The 22,309-nt window shown below is 49.1% G+C and overlaps 1 protein-coding gene across 5 annotated transcripts in view; it reads right to left on the reverse strand.

The window, feature by feature from the left end:
• The window catches only part of LOC138467907 (coiled-coil domain-containing protein 102A-like), a 458,996-nt gene that overhangs the window by 94,642 nt on the left and 342,045 nt on the right, over nt 1-22,309 (reverse strand). For all 5 annotated transcript variants that reach the window (XM_069608227.1, XM_069608224.1, XM_069608225.1 and 2 more), the window contains 2 exons: nt 22,134-22,181; nt 3,069-3,243 (listed from right to left, as the gene is read on the reverse strand). In XM_069608227.1, the coding sequence (XP_069464328.1) occupies nt 3,069-3,243; nt 22,134-22,181 (223 nt within the window). The remainder of the gene's footprint in view (nt 1-3,068; nt 3,244-22,133; nt 22,182-22,309) is intronic.

Below are 22,309 nucleotides of genomic sequence, written 5' to 3' on the forward strand. Positions count from 1 at the left end.
ACCCTTTCAGTGAAATAACAGGGACCAGTGTGGAGACTTTTGATTGAAAGGTGTGAATGCCGTAGCGGGTGCTTTGCTTGAATGTCATTAGAATGTAATTCCCTGCAGTGTAAAATCCCTTAAGAAGTGTCCGATTGGTGCTCAGAGATGAACATGGGTGGGGGGTGGAGCCTCACTTGCAGGCAGTTGAGTAAATAATGTAACTGTGCGTCTGGAGCACATGTCGAGCCCATCACGTAGCTAACACTATGTGCTATTATCTAGCTTTTGATCCTCTGAACTGCTTCACAGAATGTTTGTTTGATTACAGACATATTTAGAATGCATTTTCCTTTTTGCAATCCCAATCTACATACCACCTTAATGCATCCACAAGCACCCAGGCTATCACTATGCATCCCTTCTTGCCCTCCACCCCCACCCTACTAAAGGCATTCTATATCAGCCCATGTCTAGGTCAATAGCATTTCATGCACTTTCCCATCCTTAATCTTCTACTTCTTTTCCTCCAAAGGCTAAGGTCTGGATACCCAGGGTGGGGGCACAATATGTCATGCTCCAGGCAAGCCAGGTGTTCTGAGACCACTAAGGTAGTGATCTGCAGCGGTATAAAAACATTTTAACATCACATACCTGTGTTACACCAGTACTCCAGAGCAGTCTAAAACCAGTTGGTGCTGTGTCATGGTGTGAATGCCCCAGAGGTGTTTGGTGGTGCCACAGCAGACAGGATTACCCAGTCACAAACGCTTTCTTGAGTGATCCATATAACTGAATCGCATGAAAAAAGCATCATATTGCCTTGGCCTCCAGGAGCTATGCCTGCTTTTTGGTTTGGGAGTACTGTATGTTCTTTTTTCCCCCTCTCAGAAAACTGATATTTACACTGTCGTAGCAAATGGTGAAATCTCACTTCCAGAAAGGATTCCAGGAAGGGACACATATGTCAAGAGGCAAAGACAGGGGGCCTCATTACGACCCAGGCGGTAAGGGGTTTACGGCAGCGTAAACAGCGCCGACCCTTACCGCCTGATTCCGAGGTCCCTTAGCGCCATGGAGGATTTAACACCTGCTTTTAGCAGGTGTTAAAATCCATGGCGCTAAGGGACCTTGTTGTTAATTACGCCACCGTAATTTACGGTGGCATAATTAACGCCTTCCCCACTCCCATTATGCCCTATGGGGCAAAAATGGGAATGAGGAAGGGTAAATGGGGATTGGGGACTTACCGCCCCGCCAACCTCGGAATGGGGCGGTAAGTCCACCAACCACCATGGCGTAAACGTAGTTTACGCCATGGTGGTAAAGGTACGACCCAGGCGGTAACTTACCGCCTGGGTCGTAATGAGGCCCCTCTAATGGGCCAAAAACCTTTGCCGCACAATGCTGCTGTTTTCTGATAGACATCAAAGTGTACATCCCTCTATTTTAGCATGGTGCCCAGCTCAGTGGTCACGTAAAACAGCCTTGTTAGGTTTCCCCATCACTTCCAGCCCAACCTTTAGAAGATTAGCCAGCAATAATGGATTATGGGGCCTCTGTAGCACTTTGATTTGGATCCATCGTATATAGTTATGGTGCTCCACGCTCATGTTTATTGGTGTTCTAGTAGACACAGCCAGGAACCTAAGCTAACAAAAGTTGTGATTTGTAAGGATGGTAGGTTTGTCGGTCTACATGTATTTGATACACAAGTCATTGAGAATCTACTGCATGTTAGCCGACATATCAAGACGCGTGCTGCCTCAGGAAACACTTGTGGGGCTGGGGGTCAGCACACTTTTTTCTACTAATGACGTCTGGTATACAGCAACATAAAGGAACTTAAAAGCAATACACATGTATCCCCCCATTTGTTGGTGGCACAATGTTTAAGAACAGAGGTACCCTCTGTTCTCCCTCTTCTGTTGTATTTATTAGTGGCATATCTCATCCCTCACATTTTTGAGGGGCTGCTTACTGTTTGGGAGCACAGTAGAGAAGAAAAGGAAGGCGTGTACTCCATTTTGAGATAGGTTGAAGTCAGGCCGAATAGAAGACATACAGGAGACACCTTGGTGGTAGTACTGACTGAAATTAAAATGGTGGCAGGGGTAGACTGGTGGACTCGGACCTGCTGTCACACATGTAGAAGAATGGCACACATGTGCCTTTTTATTTAAATAGAGCAAGAGCCTGAAGCAGGGTGTCCAGGGACAAGAAGCTGCAGAAGGAAGAGAACAGGCAATCCAAGAGATAGAAGGATGCCCGGCAAATACTTTAGAATTGTATATGGTTCCCCTCCTTATTGTTGAAATGTGACGTTCTAGTCTTTATGCAAACGAGACAGTGCAGCGTGTCAGGACGCACCGGCGGCACGTGCTGCGCATGGGGAGCTTGAATGCTGGAACTGGGAGAAGGACTGAGTAGAATAGTTGCAGATAAGAGAGCAGCAGTTCTCAAATATTTTGATGATCATGCTTGCGCTCTCCCTAAGAGCTGATCACACAAAGAAAATAAAGCCTGATCAAGATTGAATAAAATTACTAACAGTCTGCAAGTAATGTCTTGGGAGGATAGCTCGGTGGCAACGTGCTCGCCTTGGGAGCAACACAGGTTCGATCCCCGGGTCCGCGCTTAGAAGCCTCTGGGTATTAAGCGTGTTATAAATAACATATCATATCAAGTATCATTCACTGATGTGAGGACTTTACAAAGAAATAAAACACCACATGTCGACATTAAGGTTTAGGTTGGCTACCCGGTATAAAGCTGCCAGGGGCACAGGAATATTTCCAGTTCATACGCATCTTGCGATGATAAAATTAACCATACCCAGGAGTGCTGACCGGCGTAAAATCACAAAGTAACGAATAGGGAGGTGGCTCAATGGAATGGGGCACATATGGGGCTCATTGAGTGAGGTTTGCCTCAGGCAACTCTGCCTATTTAAACTAAATATGGTTGAGAATGTCTTAACAGCCACAGAATATGCAAGTACAAACATTTTAAATTGAACAAACATTCAAAAAACAGAATGGACATGCAATTGTGAACGATGTGTCTGCTTGACAATGGAACCTACTCACCTGTCGCAATAGGATAAGCGGTTGGCTGAGAGACTTGGTGGGAAATAACGAGCATCTCTGTACTGGGTGGAATGGCATAGGTATGTGAAGGTAGACCTGGGCAAAGGGTCCTTTTCGCCAGCTCCTGCTCAAAAGTGTGTATTCTATCTAGAAGCGATTCGTTCTCTAGTCTCATCTGCAAAAGACAGACAAACACAGCAATGGCAAAAGGTGCACTCATCGAAATGTCCATGCGCTCCATGCTATCAAAGGTTAGTCTGATGATGTGCAAGAGGCACACCTGGTAGCTGATAACAGGTTCAGCAAGTCTGTTGTGAATCATGAGCATCTACGGGCAACACATAAGGCTGGGATATCGGTAAGTGGCTTTTATAACATCCAAAGTTACTTAACAACCTAAAGAAAAAAAAGAAGGCCAGAGCTAATGGGCCCAAAAGAAACCTATTGGTGCAACATATACAGTGGCCACGGCCAAAGGCCAAAGGCTATGTCTAGTGGGCCCCAAAGAAACCTATTAGTGCAACAAGTACAGAGCTAACGGCCAAAGGCTGTGCATAATGGCCATGGCCAAAGGCCATGGCTAGTGGCCCACAAAGAAACTGTAGTGTAATAAAATGCTTGAAATTCTGTGAAAAACGTTAGTTAGGCAAATGTTAAAGTGATCAGATTTAACGTGAAAAATACATAGCAACAATTCATTTGCAATTCAGTGAAAACACATTAGTTCAGAGAGAGTTATGGTGATCAGATTTAACTCATTAAAACCCTTGAAATTCAGCAAACGCATTTCGAGCAAGTCTACCTTAGCTATGCATCCACGGTGTGCAATGTATGACCACACAGATTACATCACAGATGACATTGCTTGTGGCATCACTAATTACATCATACATCATATCACTGGCGGCATCACTAATTACATCATTGATATCATTGGTTTGATTAATTACATTTTTAAATATGCCAACTCTGTTTTTTAACATAACATATATGTACATATTTCATACTTACACAATGCAATGTGTTCTTCCCTTGTTTCTTTAAATGTAATGCGTGGTGTTCAATTGTAGGTATATACAGACATTATTACAAAGAGGAATAGTATGTAAGCATTTATATACTTTGAAAGAAAATCTGATATATTTGAATACAAATTCAGAATTTATTTTTTAAAAAATGACAAAAAATATTAGTAATCTTCATTTATTTTCTATAAATTAAATTATGTAGTATAAGTAACAGATTTTTTTCTATATTAACCAAACGGGCGTGTACTTTCTTTTGTATGTGATTTTTTTTCTTTTATTAAACTTGTCATTTAGAAATGAATGTGTTCATATAATGTTATTACAGCACGGAGAAGTGTAAATTGACATTGGGCCTCATTACGAGATAGGAGGTAGCCATGGTGCCATTAGCACCATGGCTACCCCCTTACCGCATTCCTGGTCTGTATTCTCGAAATAGGGACTTACCGGGTCATTCCAACCTTGGAGGACCCGGTAAGTCCCCATTCCGAGAACCATTCCCCATTCTCATTTGAGCCCCCATAGGGCTCAATGGGAATGGGGATGGAGCTAATAACGGGCCCTATAATTGCAGACCCGTTATTAGTTCCCATGTCCCTTAGCGGCTCCCGCTAAGGGCGCCTGGTAAAACCAGGCGCCCATAGCGGGACCCACTAAGGGACCTCGAAATATGGAGGTAAGGGATTACTGGCACCCTTACCGGTGCTGGTAATCCCTTACCTCCTACCTCATAATGAGGCCCATTGATTGTTTTCATAGCACTATTAAACATGTTTCTATTTATTCTTAATTATTTTTACTACTACATATACTTATTGTGTTATGTTTGAAATACCTGGTTCAGTGATAATGGACGGCCGCTATATTCAAACTGCAATTTGTTGAGAGGGCTCTTTAAAGGATTCCAAATCGGAAGTAAGATACCTAGCAGAGGTTTTTGCCAATGTGACTTGATTGTTACCCAAAAGCAAAGATTGCATGTGGGAAAGCATAGACTTTATTTCCCCCAACTGCTTTAGCCTGGCCATAGATTGGTGGTTAAGATGAGTAGCTCTGTCCATTTCTTCCATATTTAGCTTCAGCTCACTCAGTTGTAACAAATGGGCTTCAAGTTCCAACTTGATATTGTGGCAATAAGCCCCTCGACAACGGGCCAATACCGCCCCAGGTTATGCCCCCGGGGCCCCTAGTTACAGAGGCCCCGGGGGCATTACCATGGGCGGTTTTGGCCCGCTGTCGAGGGGCTTGTCGAGGGGCTTATAGCCATTAGAACCCCGGCCCGTTAGACCAGGGTACTAATGTCATTTTTGTCTGTTCCGAAACGCTGCTGTGTTTCGGGACAGAAAAAAAAAGTCAAACAAAATTGCCGCCAGGAAATTTCCATGGCGGCCATGGGGAGCCGACACGCTGGGAACAGAATTGTTCCCAGCGCATTCGCTCCCAAGAAAAGAAAAAAAAACAAGGTAAGTGGGCTTGCGAGAGAGGTTAGGGGATAGTTTGCACGGGGTGGGAGATGGAGGAAAAAAAATGTATCTGTGTTCCCAGCGGGGGACAAAGGCAGCCTCCAACCACGGGGAGGCTCAGAGCGGGGATTGCCCCGTTTCGAGCCTCCTCATTGGCTAAGGGGCTGCCATGCCCCCCACCGGGAACACACCCAGGCACGTCCACCGGATTACACTGTGGTATGGCTCGGAAACAGGCCAATCACGTTAAATGTATCCCGTGGATGCACGTCCGCCGGGTACTAATGTCATATAATGACACAAATGAGCTCAGCACCATGTTGAGGGCGGAAAAAGCTTGGGAAGTTAATTTGATGTCGTTATCCAATTTTCTTAGAGTATAATGTACACCTCACTGATCCTCAGTCCCATTTGTTGAGTATTCTGCTATCAAAGACAACAGTTTGTCCACATCTATTTGATTATTGATCAAATCAGTGCAGTTGCTAACAGTTTCCATCCCCCTCAAATCTTTTGAGTGCACTGTTGAGAGGTTTAGGTTTAAGAGACTTTTGTCCATAATGTAATCATCCTGACGAACCTCTTGGCATTCTACCCTTTTTGTCAACACTTGTTTATCTGTACTTGTGCTTACGCATGGAAAAAATTCTTGCATGGATTTTTGATTTTTTTTGCGTGAGCCACTCTCCTAGGGCCTTTGTGACCCCACCATGTCCTCTTCTTTATGCTCAATATTTCATTAGTTCCACTCTCCCTTTCCTGTTCTTATCCCTTTCACGTTCATTGGGTCCTGTAGACTTAGTACCCGAGGAAGGGGGTTCCATGATAGTGATAGGCGGCACCTGTTGCAAAACCGGGGGACTATTGCCTCGTGGGATATTAGTCATCTCATGGAGCTCAGCTGGGCTAATTATTTCAGTACTTGTTGACTTACTCAGAACATACGAGGAAACCGCAACAATGTTTTCAATGGTATTTACAGGTTCGGGCTCATTTCCTAAGAAAACACAATCGGTATTAATCATCAGTGGGTCCTCAGTTTGTTAGCGGGGCTAATGCTCACTCTCGAGCCCTCGCTCTGTTCCACTATAACTGCCGGTGCTTCCATTTCCGCTCGTGGACAACACAATTCCTTTGTAGTTTCTCGTGGTTTATTACACTGCGCAGATAGATTTTCAGATGTCCATTCCGAGTTAAGCTTACTCCAGAGATTATACATTGACAACAGGGAAAGCAGTGATTAATATACTGAGAGGAAATGTCAGAAAGGGTGTGTAGTTACTCACAGATTACTTTCACCACCACACTGCCAAACTGTTCCTGACACTTTCAGGACACTTCCACAGGCGTGGGACTGCTAAATTTGTAGGCACCAGGTGACTGAAGGTGTGTCACTGCTCCAGATTCCAGTAAAATTGGCCGTAGTAAGTTTTTCCAGTGAGAACTGGCAAACTTCCTGACGCTTTGAGGACACTTCCACAGGTGCACATGCACAAGTACGAGACCGTTAAATTTGTAGGCATCAGGTGACTGAATGTGTGTCACTGTTCCAGACTCCAGCTAAATTGCCATAGTAAGTGTTTCCAGCGAGAACTGCCAAACTGTTCCTGACATTTTCAGGACACGTCCACAGGTGAACTATCAGCCAATCTCCATCACTCCTTTCCTGGGCAAACTCCTGGAAAACTGGCCGTCTCATAGCTTAACCTTCACACTGAATCTGTTGGTTGTCTCCATGACCATCAGTCTGGCTTCAGAGCTGCCAGAAGCATGGAAACTGCTCGCCTGAAAACCTGTGAAGACCTGCTCTCCAACCACGATTCCAACACCCCCTGTGTCCTCATCTGCCTTGATCTCTCTTCTGCCTTTGACATGGTCAACCATGACATCCTGCTCAACTGTCTCTGTGATAACCTGGGTATCACCAATCAGGCCCTGGCTTGGTTGACCTCTTTCCTCTCCGATCGACCCTCCCAGGTCCAACTTGGGTCCTTTCTCTCCTCTATCTCTATCTCTACCTGTGGTGTTCCCCAGGGGTCTAACCTCTCTCCCTGGCTGTTCAACCAATACCTGGCACTGCTTGCCCACCGAATTGCTGCTCTCTGCCCCAACTTTCAGTGCTATGCGGATGACACTCAACTCATTTTCCGGCTCCCTTCTGTCACTTCTTCTCTTTATCTCATCTCTGACTGTCTGTCCGCTATCCAGCAGTGGTGTGCCGCCAATGATCTCTGCTTTAATGCCAGCAAGACTGATATTCTCCTCATCGGCACACCTGCTCCCTCCATTCCTGTCAGTCTCTGGCCAGCCTCTCTTGCCCTCTCCTGCTCCCACCTTTGAGGCTAAAAACCTTGGGGTCATCTTCGACTCCACACTCTCCTTCTCTCCTCACATCGCTGACGTCTCTAAGAGGTCACATTACCAGCTGCACTTCCTCAGAGGTATTCTCCCTTTCCCCTCCTTCCCCCAGAAGCTCACCATCTCCAGAGCTCTGGTCCTCTCTAGGCTGGACTACTGCAACAGCATCTTTCTAAATCTGCCTGCTTCTACTCTTCGCCATCTGTAACTCATCCTCAAGAGGTCTGTGAGACTTGTCCTTGGCCTCGAGCCCAGGGATTGTATCTCTCTAGGTCTGAAATCTCTGCACTGGCTCCCAGTGGCTGCGAGGATTAAGTTCAAAACCCTCTGCATTGTCCACAAGGCCTTCTGGGGCATTGGGCCTCAATACCTTCAACTCTCTCTTCCTAAATATCTTCCTTCTCGAGGTCTTTGCTCATCTGCCTCCAGCTCCCTCAGAGTCAGTTGCTTCTCCAACCAACGAGTTGGTGGTAGATCTCTTTCTTCAGCTGTGGCCTCCCTTTGGAACAGCCTCCCTGCTTCCCTGAAACTTGAGGAGAACCATCTCCAGTTCCGGAAGCACCTGAAAACCTTCCTCTTTGCTTCTGCTTTCTTTCCTCCTCTCCCCTGCTGAACTCCTGGCTGAAACTGAAACTGCACTGGTAACCTGGCTACCCTCTGATCTCAGGTCCAGATCCCCTCCCCCGTCTGTTGCACCCCTGCACTGCCTCCTTGGCATCCCCCACACTTGTGGGACTGTTTCTGTATCCCTACAGCCCCCTACCAGCATTTGACACCTGATGTCTGCACTTACCCTTGCACTTGCCACCAGCTGGCCGCACTTTTACTTTTGCTTATTTATCTATTTATTTTACTGCCGTTCCCATATACTGCACTGCCCCCTTCCTCTTCCCCCCTTGCACTTTTGTCTCCTTACCCCTTACCCTGCATTGCGCGATCTCAATGCCACTTGACCTAGTAAGATCGTTGTCTGTTTTCCCCCTATTCCCCTCCCATGCCTCGTTGTGTCTTGAAACACTTGTGTATAGGCACATTATAAATGCCATATAATATCATATCATATCATACCATTCCTAGCAAAACACAAAACACAACTCAAAATGTTGCCTTGGGCTCACAGAGCCCTTTTCAGACCCATTCCCCTATAGCCAGATACTCTGTCACTATCTTCAGGAAAGATCTCTCAGTGAGAGCGGTACTTGGATCGATTGTGAGCGGCTGCCTCCATTACACTGCTGGGGCCAGCAACTGATAGCTCATTATATTGCGCACCTCTGTCTGTGAAGGGCCTTATAGCTTTGCTTAGGGTCCGATTTCTCTAGGCGTTACTGGCATTTGGGGACATTTGCTGGTTGCATGCGTTGGTAGCTACTTGTTATTTCACCTTCAAAAGGAGAGGTTGATACTAAACACGGAACGTAAGCTGCTCAGTGCCATTAGACTAATACATTGGTCTTTCTGTTAGGGTAGGTGAGGTGGATGCAGGTTGTTACTGGACCTGAGGGGTAGGTGAGGTGGATGCAGGTTGTTACTGGACCTAAGGGGTAGGTGAGGTGGATGCAGGTTGTTACTGGACCTGAGGGGTAGGTGAGGTGGATGCAGGTTGTTACTGGACCTGAGATGTAGGTGAGGTTACTGGACCTGAGGGGTAGGTGAGGTGGATGCAGGTTGTTACTGGACCTGAGGGGTAGGTGAGGTGGATGCAGGTTGTTACTGGACCTGAGGGGTAGGTGAGGTGGATGCAGGTTGTTACTGGACCTGAGATGTAGGTGAGGTTACTGGACCTGAGGGGTAGGTGAGGTGGACGCAGGTTGTTACTGGACCTGAGGGGTAGGTGAGGTGGATGCAGGTTGTTACTGGACCTGAGGGGTAGGTGAGGTGGATGCAATGCAGGTTGTTACTGGACCTGAGGGGTAGGTGAGGTGGATACAGGTTGTTACTGGACCTGAGGGGTAGGTGAGGTGGATGCAGGTTGTTACTGGACCTGAGGGGTAGGTGAGGTGGATGCAGGTTGTTACTGGACCTGAGGCATTGGTGAGGTGGATGCAATGCAGGTTGTTACTGGACCTGAGGGGTAGGTGAGGTGGATGCAGATTGTTACTGGACTTGAGGGGTAGGTGAGGTGGATGCAGGTTGTTACTGGACCTGAGATGTAAGTGAGGTGGATGCAGGTTGTTACTGGACCTGAGGGGTAGGTGAGGTGGATGCAATGCAGGTTGTTACTGGACCTGAGGGGTAGGTGAGGTGGATGCAGGTTGTTACTGGACCTGAGGGGTAGGGGAGGTGGATGCAGGTTGTTACTGGACCTGAGGGTTAGGTGAGGTGGATGCAGGTTGTTACTGGACCTGAGATGTAGGTGAAGTGAATGCAGGTTGTTACTGGACCTGAGGGGTAGGGGAGGTGGATGCAGGTTGTTACTGGACCTTAGGGGTAGGTGAGGTGGATGATGGTTATTACTGGACTTGAGGGGTAGGTGAGGTGGATGCAGGTTGTTACTGGACCTGAGGGGTAGGTGAGGTGGATGCAATGCAGGTTGTTACTGGACCTGAGGGGTAGGTGAGGTGGATGCAATGCAGGTTGTTACTGGACCTGAGATGTAAGTGAGGTGGATGCAGGTTGTTACTGGACCTGAGGGGTAGGTGAGGTGGATGCAATGCAGGTTGTTACTGGACCTGAGGGGTAGGTGAGGTGGATGCAGGTTGTTACTGGACCTGAGGGGTAGGTGAGGTGGATGCAGGTTGCTACTGGACCTGAGGGGTAGAGGAGGTGGATGCAGGTTGTTACTGGACCTGAGGGTTAGGTGAGGTGAATGCAGGTTGTTACTGGACCTGAGATGTAGGTGAAGTGAATGCAGGTTGTTACTGGACCTGAGGGGTAGGTGAGGTGGATGCAATGCAGGTTGTTACTGGACCTGAGATGTAAGTGAGGTGGATGTAGGTTGTTACTGGAACTGAGGGGTAGGTGAGGTGGATGCAATGCAGGTTGTTACTGGACCTGAGATGTAAGTGAGGTGGATGCAGGTTGTTACTGGACCTGAGGGGTAGGTGAGGTGGATGCAATGCAGGTTGTTACTGGGACTGAGGGGTAGGTGAGGTGGATGCAGGTTGTTACTGGACCTGAGGGGTAGGTGAGGTGGATGCAGGTTGTTACTGGACCTGAGGGGTAGGGGAGGTGGATGCAGGTTGTTACTGGACCTGAGGGTTAGGTGAGGTAGATGCAGGTTGTTACTGGACCTGAGATGTAGGCGAAGTGAATGCAGGTTGTTACTGGACCTGAGGGGTAGGGGAGGTGGATGCAGGTTGTTACTGGCCCTTAGGGTAGGTGAGGTGGATGATGGTTGTTACTGGACTTGAGGGGTAGGTGAGGTGGATGCAGGTTGTTACTGGACCTGAGGGGTAGGTGAGGTTACTGGACCTGAGGGGTAGGTGAGGTGGATGCAGGTTGGTACTGGACCTGAGGGGTAGGTGAGGTGGATGCAGGTTGTTACTGGACCTGAGGGGTAGGTGAGGTGGATGCAGGTTGTTACTGGACCTGAAGGGTAGGTGAGGTGGATGCAATGCAGGTTGTTACTGGACCTGAGATGTAAGTGAGGTGGATGCAGGTTGTTACTGGACCTGAGGGGTAGGTGAGGTGGATGCAATGCAGGTTGTTACTGGACCTGAGATGTAAGTGAGGTGGATGCAGGTTGTTACTGGACCTGAGGGGTAGGTGAGGTGGATGCAATGCAGGTTGTTACTGGACCTGAGGGGTAGGTGAGGTGGATGCAGGTTGTTACTGGACCTGAGGGGTAGGTGAGGTGAATGCAGGTTGCTACTGGACCTGAGGGGTAGAGGAGGTGGATGCAGGTTGTTACTGGACCTGAGGGTTAGGTGAGGTGAATGCAGGTTGTTACTGGACCTGAGATGTAGGTGAAGTGAATGCAGGTTGTTACTGGACCTGAGGGGTAGGTGAGGTGGATGCAATGCAGGTTGTTACTGGACCTGAGATGTAAGTGAGGTGGATGTAGGTTGTTACTGGAACTGAGGGGTAGGTGAGGTGGATGCAATGCAGGTTGTTACTGGACCTGAGATGTAAGTGAGGTGGATGCAGGTTGTTACTGGACCTGAGGGGTAGGTGAGGTGGATGCAATGCAGGTTGTTACTGGGACTGAGGGGTAGGTGAGGTGGATGCAGGTTGTTACTGGACCTGAGGGGTAGGTGAGGTGGATGCAGGTTGTTACTGGACCTGAGGGGTAGGGGAGGTGGATGCAGGTTGTTACTGGACCTGAGGGTTAGGTGAGGTAGATGCAGGTTGTTACTGGACCTGAGATGTAGGCGAAGTGAATGCAGGTTGTTACTGGACCTGAGGGGTAGGGGAGGTGGATGCAGGTTGTTACTGGCCCTTAGGGTAGGTGAGGTGGATGATGGTTGTTACTGGACTTGAGGGGTAGGTGAGGTGGATGCAGGTTGTTACTGGACCTGAGATGTAGGTGAGGTTACTGGACCGGAGGGGTAGGTGAGGTGGATGCAGGTTGGTACTGGACCTGAGGGGTAGGTGAGGTGGATGCAGGTTGTTACTGGACCTGAGGGGTAGGTGAGGTGGATGCAGGTTGTTACTGGACCTGAAGGGTAGGTGAGGTGGATGCAATGCAGGTTGTTACTGGACCTGAGATGTAAGTGAGGTGGATGCAGGTTGTTACTGGACCTGAGGGGTAGGTGAGGTGGATGCAATGCAGATTATTACTGGACCTGAGGGGTAGGTGAGGTGGATGCAGGTTGTTACTGGACCTGAGGGGTAGGTGAGGTGGATGCAGGTTGTTACTGGACCTGAGGGGTAGGGGAGGTGGATGCAGGTTGTTACTGGACCTGAGGGTTAGGTGAGGTGGATGCAGGTTGTTACTGGACCTGAGATGTAGGTGAAGTGCATGCAGGTTGTTACTGGACCTGAGGGGTAGGGGAGGTGGATGCAGGTTGTTACTGGACCTGAGGGGTAGGTGAGGTGGATGATGGTTGTTACTGGACTTGAGGGGTAGGTGAGGTGGATGCAGGTTGTTACTGTACCTGAGATGTAGGTGAGGTTACTGGACCTGAGGGGTAGGTGAGGTGGATGCAAGTTGTTACTGGACCTGAGGGGTAGGTGAGGTGGATGCAGGTTGTTACTGGACCTGAGGGGTAGGTGAGGTGGATGCAGATTGTTACTGGACCTGAGGGGTAGGTGAGGTGAATGCAGGTTGTTACTGGACCTGAGGGGTAGGTGAGGTGAATGCCGGTTGTTACTGGACCTGAGGGATAGGTGAGGTAGATGCAGGTTGTTACTGGACCTGAGATGTAGGCGAAGTGAATGCAGGTTGTTACTGGACCTGAGGGGTAGGGGAGGTGGATGCAGGTTGTTACTGGCCCTTAGGGTAGGTGAGGTGGATGATGGTTGTTACTGGACTTGAGGGGTAGGTGAGGTGGATGCAGGTTGTTACTGGACCTGAGGGGTAGGTGAGGTGGATGCAATGCAGGTTGTTACTGGACCTGAGGGGTAGGTGAGGTGGATGCAATGCAGGTTGTTACTGGACCTGAGATGTAAGTGAGGTGGATGCAGGTTGTTACTGGACCTGAGGGGTAGGTGAGGTGGATGCAATGCAGGTTGTTACTGGACCTGAGGGGTAGGTGAGGTGGATGCAGGTTGTTACTGGACCTGAGGGGTAGGTGAGGTGGATGCAGGTTGCTACTGGACCTGAGGGGTAGAGGAGGTGGATGCAGGTTGTTACTGGACCTGAGGGTTAGGTGAGGTGGATGCAGGTTGTTACTGGACCTGAGATGTAAGTGAGGTGGATGCAGGTTGTTACTGGACCTGAGGGGTAGGTGAGGTGGATGCAATGCAGGTTGTTACTGGACCTGAGGGGTAGGTGAGGTGGATGCAGGTTGTTACTGGACCTGAGATGTAAGTGAGGTGGATGCAGGTTGTTACTGGACCTGAGGGGTAGGTGAGGTGGATGCAATGCAGGTTGTTACTGGACCTGAGGGGTAGGTGAGGTGGATGCAGGTTGTTACTGGACTTGAGGGGTAGGTGAGGTGGATGCAGGATGTTACTGGACCTGAGATGTAAGTGAGGTGGATGCAGGTTGTTACTGGACCTGAGGGGTAGGTGAGGTGGATGCAATGCAGGTTGTTACTGGACCTGAGGGGTAGGTGAGGTGGATGCAGGTTGTTACTGGACCTGAGGGGTAGGGGAGGTGGATGCAGGTTGTTACTGGACCTGAGGGTTAGGTGAGGTGGATGCAGGTTGTTACTGGACCTGAGATGTAGGTGAAGTGAATGTAGGTTGTTACTGGACCTGAGGGGTAGGGGAGGTGGATGCAGGTTGTTGCTGGACCTTAGGGGTAGGTGAGGTGGATGATGGTTATTACTGGACTTGAGGGGTAGGTGAGGTGGATGCAGGTTGTTACTGGACCTGAGGGGTAGGTGAGGTGGATGCAATGCAGGTTGTTACTGGACCTGAGGGGTAGGTGAGGTGGATGCAATGCAGGTTGTTACTGGACCTGAGATGTAAGTGAGGTGGATGCAGGTTGTTACTGGACCTGAGGGGTAGGTGAGGTGGATGCAATGCAGGTTGTTACTGGACCTGAGGGGTAGGTGAGGTGGATGCAGGTTGTTACTGGACCTGAGGGGTAGGTGAGGTGGATGCAGGTTGCTACTGGACCTGAGGGGTAGAGGAGGTGGATGCAGGTTGTTACTGGACCTGAGGGTTAGGTGAGGTGAATGCAGGTTGTTACTGGACCTGAGATGTAGGTGAAGTGAATGCAGGTTGTTACTGGACCTGAGGGGTAGGTGAGGTGGATGCAATGCAGGTTGTTACTGGACCTGAGATGTAAGTGAGGTGGATGTAGGTTGTTACTGGAACTGAGGGGTAGGTGAGGTGGATGCAATGCAGGTTGTTACTGGACCTGAGATGTAAGTGAGGTGGATGCAGGTTGTTACTGGACCTGAGGGGTAGGTGAGGTGGATGCAATGCAGGTTGTTACTGGGGCTGAGGGGTAGGTGAGGTGGATGCAGGTTGTTACTGGACCTGAGGGGTAGGTGAGGTGGATGCAGGTTGTTACTGGACCTGAGGGGTAGGGGAGGTGGATGCAGATTGTTACTGGACCTGAGGGTTAGGTGAGGTAGATGCAGGTTGTTACTGGACCTGAGATGTAGGCGAAGTGAATGCAGGTTGTTACTGGACCTGAGGGGTAGGGGAGGTGGATGCAGGTTGTTACTGGCCCTTAGGGTAGGTGAGGTGGATGATGGTTGTTACTGGACTTGAGGGGCAGGTGAGGTGGATGCAGGTTGTTACTGGACCTGAGATGTAGGTGAGGTTACTGGACCTGAGGGGTAGGTGAGGTGGATGCAGGTTGGTACTGGACCTGAGGGGTAGGTGAGGTGGATGCAGGTTGTTACTGGACCTGAGGGGTAGGTGAGGTGGATGCAGGTTGTTACTGGACCTGAAGGGTAGGTGAGGTGGATGCAATGCAGGTTGTTACTGGACCTGAGATGTAAGTGAGGTGGATGCAGGTTGTTACTGGACCTGAGGGGTAGGTGAGGTGGATGCAATGCAGATTATTACTGGACCTGAGGGGTAGGTGAGGTGGATGCAGGTTGTTACTGGACCTGAGGGGTAGGTGAGGTGGATGCAGGTTGTTACTGGACCTGAGGGGTAGGGGAGGTGGATGCAGGTTGTTACTGGACCTGAGGGTTAGGTGAGGTGGATGCAGGTTGTTACTGGACCTGAGATGTAGGTGAAGTGCATGCAGGTTGTTACTGGACCTGAGGGGTAGGGGAGGTGGATGCAGGTTGTTACTGGACCTGAGGGGTAGGTGAGGTGGATGATGGTTGTTACTGGACTTGAGGGGTAGGTGAGGTGGATGCAGGTTGTTACTGTACCTGAGATGTAGGTGAGGTTACTGGACCTGAGGGGTAGGTGAGGTGGATGCAAGTTGTTACTGGACCTGAGGGGTAGGTGAGGTGGATGCAGGTTGTTACTGGACCTGAGGGGTAGGTGAGGTGGATGCAGATTGTTACTGGACCTGAGGGGTAGGTGAGGTGAATGCAGGTTGTTACTGGACCTGAGGGGTAGGTGAGGTGAATGCCGGTTGTTACTGGACCTGAGGGATAGGTGAGGTAGATGCAGGTTGTTACTGGACCTGAGATGTAGGCGAAGTGAATGCAGGTTGTTACTGGACCTGAGGGGTAGGGGAGGTGGATGCAGGTTGTTACTGGCCCTTAGGGTAGGTGAGGTGGATGATGGTTGTTACTGGACTTGAGGGGTAGGTGAGGTGGATGCAGGTTGTTACTGGACCTGAGGGGTAGGTGAGGTGGATGCAATGCAGGTTGTTACTGGACCTGAGGGGTAGGTGAGGTGGATGCAATGCAGGTTGTTACTGGACCTGCGATGTAAGTGAGGTGGATGCAGGTTGTTACTGGACCTGAGGGGTAGGTGAGGTGGATGCAATGCAGGTTGTTACTGGACCTGAGGGGTAGGTGAGGTGGATGCAGGTTGTTACTGGACCTGAGGGGTAGGTGAGGTGGATGCAGGTTGCTACTGGACCTGAGGGGTAGAGGAGGTGGATGCAGGTTGTTACTGGACCTGAGGGTTAGGTGAGGTGGATGCAGGTTGTTACTGGACCTGAGATGTAAGTGAGGTGGATGCAGGTTGTTACTGGACCTGAGGGGTAGGTGAGGTGGATGCAATGCAGGTTGTTACTGGACCTGAGGGGTAGGTGAGGTGGATGCAGGTTGTTACTGGACCTGAGATGTAAGTGAGGTGGATGCAGGTTGTTACTGGACCTGAGGGGTAGGTGAGGTGGATGCAATGCAGGTTGTTACTGGACCTGAGGGGTAGGTGAGGTGGATGCAGGTTGTTACTGGACTTGAGGGGTAGGTGAGGTGGATGCAGGTTGTTACTGGACCTGAGATGTAAGTGAGGTGGATGCAGGTTGTTACTGGACCTGAGGGGTAGGTGAGGTGGATGCAATGCAGGTTGTTACTGGACCTGAGGGGTAGGTGAGGTGGATGCAGGTTGTTACTGGACCTGAGGGGTAGGGGAGGTGGATGCAGGTTGTTACTGGACCTGAGGGTTAGGTGAGGTGGATGCAGGTTGTTACTGGACCTGAGATGTAGGTGAAGTGAATGCAGGTTGTTACTGGACCTGAGGGGTAGGGGAGGTGGATGCAGGTTGTTACTGGACCTTAGGGGTAGGTGAGGTGGATGATGGTTATTACTGGACTTGAGGGGTAGGTGAGGTGGATGCAGGTTGTTACTGGACCTGAGGGGTAGGTGAGGTGGATGCAATGCAGGTTGTTACTGGACCTGAGGGGTAGGTGAGGTGGATGCAATGCAGGTTGTTACTGGACCTGAGATGTAAGTGAGGTGGATGCAGGTTGTTACTGGACCTGAGGGGTAGGTGAGGTGGATGCAATGCAGGTTGTTACTGGACCTGAGGGGTAGGTGAGGTGGATGCAGGTTGCTACTGGACCTGAGGGGTAGGTGAGGTGGATGCAGGTTGCTACTGGACCTGAGGGGTAGAGGAGGTGGATGCAGGTTGTTACTGGACCTGAGGGTTAGGTGAGGTGAATGCAGGTTGTTACTGGACCTGAGATGTAGGTGAAGTGAATGCAGGTTGTTACTGGACCTGAGGGGTAGGTGAGGTGGATGCAATGCAGGTTGTTACTGGACCTGAGATGTAAGTGAGGTGGATGTAGGTTGTTACTGGAACTGAGGGGTAGGTGAGGTGGATGCAATGCAGGTTGTTACTGGACCTGAGATGTAAGTGAGGTGGATGCAGGTTGTTACTGGACCTGAGGGGTAGGTGAGGTGGATGCAATGCAGGTTGTTACTGGGACTGAGGGGTAGGTGAGGTGGATGCAGGTTGTTACTGGACCTGAGGGGTAGGTGAGGTGGATGCAGGTTGTTACTGGACCTGAGGGGTAGGGGAGGTGGATGCAGGTTGTTACTGGACCTGAGGGTTAGGTGAGGTAGATGCAGGTTGTTACTGGACCTGAGATGTAGGCGAAGTGAATGCAGGTTGTTACTGGACCTGAGGGGTAGGGGAGGTGGATGCAGGTTGTTACTGGCCCTTAGGGTAGGTGAGGTGGATGATGGTTGTTACTGGACTTGAGGGGTAGGTGAGGTGGATGCAGGTTGTTACTGGACCTGAGATGTAGGTGAGGTTACTGGACCTGAGGGGTAGGTGAGGTGGATGCAGGTTGGTACTGGACCTGAGGGGTAGGTGAGGTGGATGCAGGTTGTTACTGGACCTGAGGGGTAGGTGAGGTGGATGCAGGTTGTTACTGGACCTGAAGGGTAGGTGAGGTGGATGCAATGCAGGTTGTTACTGGACCTGAGATGTAAGTGAGGTGGATGCAGGTTGTTACTGGACCTGAGGGGTAGGTGAGGTGGATGCAATGCAGATTATTACTGGACCTGAGGGGTAGGTGAGGTGGATGCAGGTTGTTACTGGACCTGAGGGGTAGGTGAGGTGGATGCAGGTTGTTACTGGACCTGAGGGGTAGGGGAGGTGGATGCAGGTTGTTACTGGACCTGAGGGTTAGGTGAGGTGGATGCAGGTTGTTACTGGACCTGAGATGTAGGTGAAGTGCATGCAGGTTGTTACTGGACCTGAGGGGTAGGGGAGGTGGATGCAGGTTGTTACTGGACCTGAGGGGTAGGTGAGGTGGATGCAGGTTGTTACTGTACCTGAGATGTAGGTGAGGTTACTGGACCTGAGGGGTAGGTGAGGTGGATGCAAGTTGTTACTGGACCTGAGGGGTAGGTGAGGTGGATGCAGGTTGTTACTGGACCTGAGGGGTAGGTGAGGTGGATGCAGATTGTTACTGGACCTGAGGGGTAGGTGAGGTGAATGTAGGTTGTTACTGGACCTGAGGGGTAGGTGAGGTGAATGCCGGTTGTTACTGGACCTGAGGGATAGGTGAGGTGAATGCAGGTTGTTACTGGACCTGAGATGTAAGTGAGGTGAGAGAGTTTGTTCTATGACTGGACATTTTGTTTCGGATGCTTACTTATTTTTCACTGGTTTGGTCCTGCAGTACCATTTTGCCATCTGGGTGGTACAAGAACTCTATACACAACACCGCCAATAAAAATGCATTGCTGTATGAATTGCATTTACACAGGACATGACGGTGCATTTGCCACATGGCATGACTGGGTGGAAAGACCAAGTGGGCTATGCTCTTGGCGTTTTGCATTGCCCCCCCTCTACGGGATTTGTCATTGGGGTGCTTACTGTTTCATAGACATTTCGGCTACTCTTCTAGGTGTGGTATGGGGACCCACTTACAGTTGAGAATACATTACTTATTTGCTGGGGGCTCCTGGGAGGTCCCAGGTAATGTCTGTGGGTGAAAAGGTGTATGCATCAGTCTACTTTCCTCCAGGTAATGGAGGTCTTCTGGGTATGTGAGTGGATGTGTACTTTGTCATTAGTTATCACGTTTCCTAGTTTTTTGGTAGCGTGTGCGCTCTGCCTTGATTGAGCTGGGTGATCTTTTGCTCCAGGATGCATATGGGTGGTTTTATGGATTGGCAAAGGTTGAGTCCACTCCCACAATCCCAAGATCTAATGAGGGTTCCCCAGGGGTGATGTGGATAACTCCAGCGTTGTCTTGTTGTGTGTCTTTTTTCAGGTTTGCCCCGTGGCTATGGTGCATGGTTTTTGGTTTGGTGGTAACTCTCTCAGCAAATTGTCAGCCCACAGGGAGGTTGGCACCCTTTCTAGGCACGACAAAGAGCCTTTACTCCTTGGAGTAGCGTTGCACTCTGGTCATATTGCTACAGAGTTCTAAACGGGGCCCCTAAGTGCTTCCTCTCTGAAGTGTGATCATTCAAGGTCAACCATACTCCTCATTCCTGCATGTCAGGATTAGAGGATTGTTTGTTATTGACATGTCTCTGTTTTTTGGCATTTATGGGTTCAATATTTATTAACATGGTGGTCATCGTCAGGATGGTTCTGGATTTATACAGTCATTTTCCCCTGGGGTGGTATCTGGGTTTGACTTTATCCCTGGTAGACTTTACACTAAATGTTCTAATGCCTAGCGCTTTGTTCCTCTCGATAGCAATGTTGCACTACAAGAGCCTGCTACTCTTAGGGGAATTTCCGTTTCACCCCATTGGATCATACAGTGTTTGCTTTCCTTGATTATGCAGAACGGGTCTGTGTTCTTTTTAGTCATGACTGCAGGGAGACATTGTTCATATTGTACTCTGGGCACGTGTAGGTGCCAGTCACCATGCGCTTCTTTTCCCTGTTTTGTACGGGGCATCTGCCGTTTGGAGGGCTTCTGTTTTGCAGTTGTATAGTTCTATTGAAGGATTCTCAAACCTTCGTGCTGTATAACTGTAGGAGGTGTGAGCTATTCTCTCTGGGAGGAAAACATTGTCTTCTTCTAAGATCATGACTTCTTTGTAAATTAGTCTGTGTGGGCTGGCGTCTGAAGGTTGGTTTGTTTCCCGGACTATCTTTGCAAGATGTTAGGTATTTGTGGCCGCCTTGGAGGGATGACAGCAGCGGCCTGCAGCAGGCCCAGTATTTCTGGAAGAGGTCTATCACTCTTGCTTCCCATCCTCGAATAGTGTTTCCTCACAAGTAGCTGTTTTATTGGGCAACCGATTTGTTTCACTGGGTCGGAGTAGAGTTTGGATTGCCTGTTTTTTGCTTTTGGACACCTCTGTTTCTTCTTAGCGAGTTGCTGGATTTTTTTTCTGATGGAGGTTGTCATTCTATAGGCTCCTGGTTTAGGGGTACTCCGGTTGTTTCATGGTTCAAGCAGGATCACAAACGTCCCTGTGCCAGTGGGCTTGGGGGCTGCTTTCCGTTTATATGTAACTATAGTGTAGTATAGATCTGCTGTCATTTCCTGGGACTTGGTGTTGTGTTCCCGGCCACTGTTATACAGTTGGTGGTCCTTTACAAGAGAGGACTGCATCTGGAATTCGGTGTCTCTGTGGATGTTATCTGCTTCTCCCATGTTACTGCTTTTGGCTGTTTGCGAGAAATTGCATAGCTCCTTGCATGCCAGTCTTTCAATGGACCTGGCGTGAATCTATGCTTCCAAGTTTGTTTGTTCTGTGATTCAAAGTGGCGTTGCTTTCTAGCTACATCCTCACTTGTGTAGGGCTGGGAAAAGGAAGACTGGGCCATGAGGTGATGCCCCAATTACTTACTGGTAAACTTCAATACTCTAAATCCAAGATCCTCCTTGTCTGAGCCTACATATCACCCTCCCATGCTGTCTGTGGTGCACTTTGAACCAAGTGGCGGCTTGGGAATAGACAAAGTGGTGGGGGAGTTGTATCCATGTATAGTCCTCAGTGGAAGGGGAAAAGCTATAAGAAAATACAAATGAATTACGGTTTAACTGCTAGCTAGCAGGGGTCGGTCGTTGGGCCAACACTCCTCACTTGTAACGGACTGCGACAAGGAAGATATTGGGTTCGGAGTATTAAGGATCACCCGTAAGTCATCAGGGCATTATCCCCTATATTCTCATTGGAATGGTATTGTCTGTTGAAGTCGAAGAAGTTATTTGCCCGAAGCCTCGCTGAAAATGAATCCACTCACATCCTTCTGAGAGAGTGGTTCAGGGGAGTGGAGTCTGATGCTCTTCAAAGAATGCAGCAGCTGCAGAAAAGCATGGGCCTTTTTTTTTGTAACCCCTGTGTGCATTTCGTGAAGTGATGCAAAGGCCTGACTGTCTGACCTTAGCGTTTCCTGGGAAGTACGTAAGGGGCTGGAATAGCGACCTACGATGCACCAATGGAAAGTTTTTTGAAATATGGGCGTTGTTGAATGGCATGGGCTTATCCGATGTGACTTGTTGGTGCTAAAGAACTGGCATAAAAGCAATTATAGATACTTCAACTGCGCTTTAAGATACATAACAAATATAATTATTATCTGGAGAAAACAAATCCCTTTTTGTGTGAGTTGCTCCTTGATGAGAAACCCTATCGGACTAGGAGGGGAAAGTATCCATTCCAACATGGCAACTATCTGCTACAGCCAAGCACCCACACTCTGTGTCCCTCCTCACATCCAAAACCCCTTTATCCCTACACTATCTTGCCACTAGGTTTGCCTTTCACTAGGTGTTGTGTTGTGATATTTATGAGCCAAAACTAAAAAGGCAGTAAGCGTCAAAACATTAACTTCAAACATTAAGATGTTAAACTTAAAATATGCCGTACCTTTTCTGTGCCTGCTTTTAATTCTTCTATTTCAGCCAAACATGTATCCTGTAAAACAGTACAAATCATCCAAGCATTAAATAATCGGAAGCAAAGGCGGTGAAGCAGAGCCATGAAGAGCAACGGCGCAGGCTATCATTGTGACACGTTTTCATGTATTGACCAAATGCAGGCAG

The sequence above is a fragment of the Ambystoma mexicanum genome, chromosome 4q, assembly GCF_040938575.1.
Source record: "Ambystoma mexicanum isolate Mex_15411 chromosome 4q, UKY_AmexF1_1, whole genome shotgun sequence".
Lineage (NCBI taxonomy): Eukaryota > Metazoa > Chordata > Amphibia > Caudata > Ambystomatidae > Ambystoma > Ambystoma mexicanum.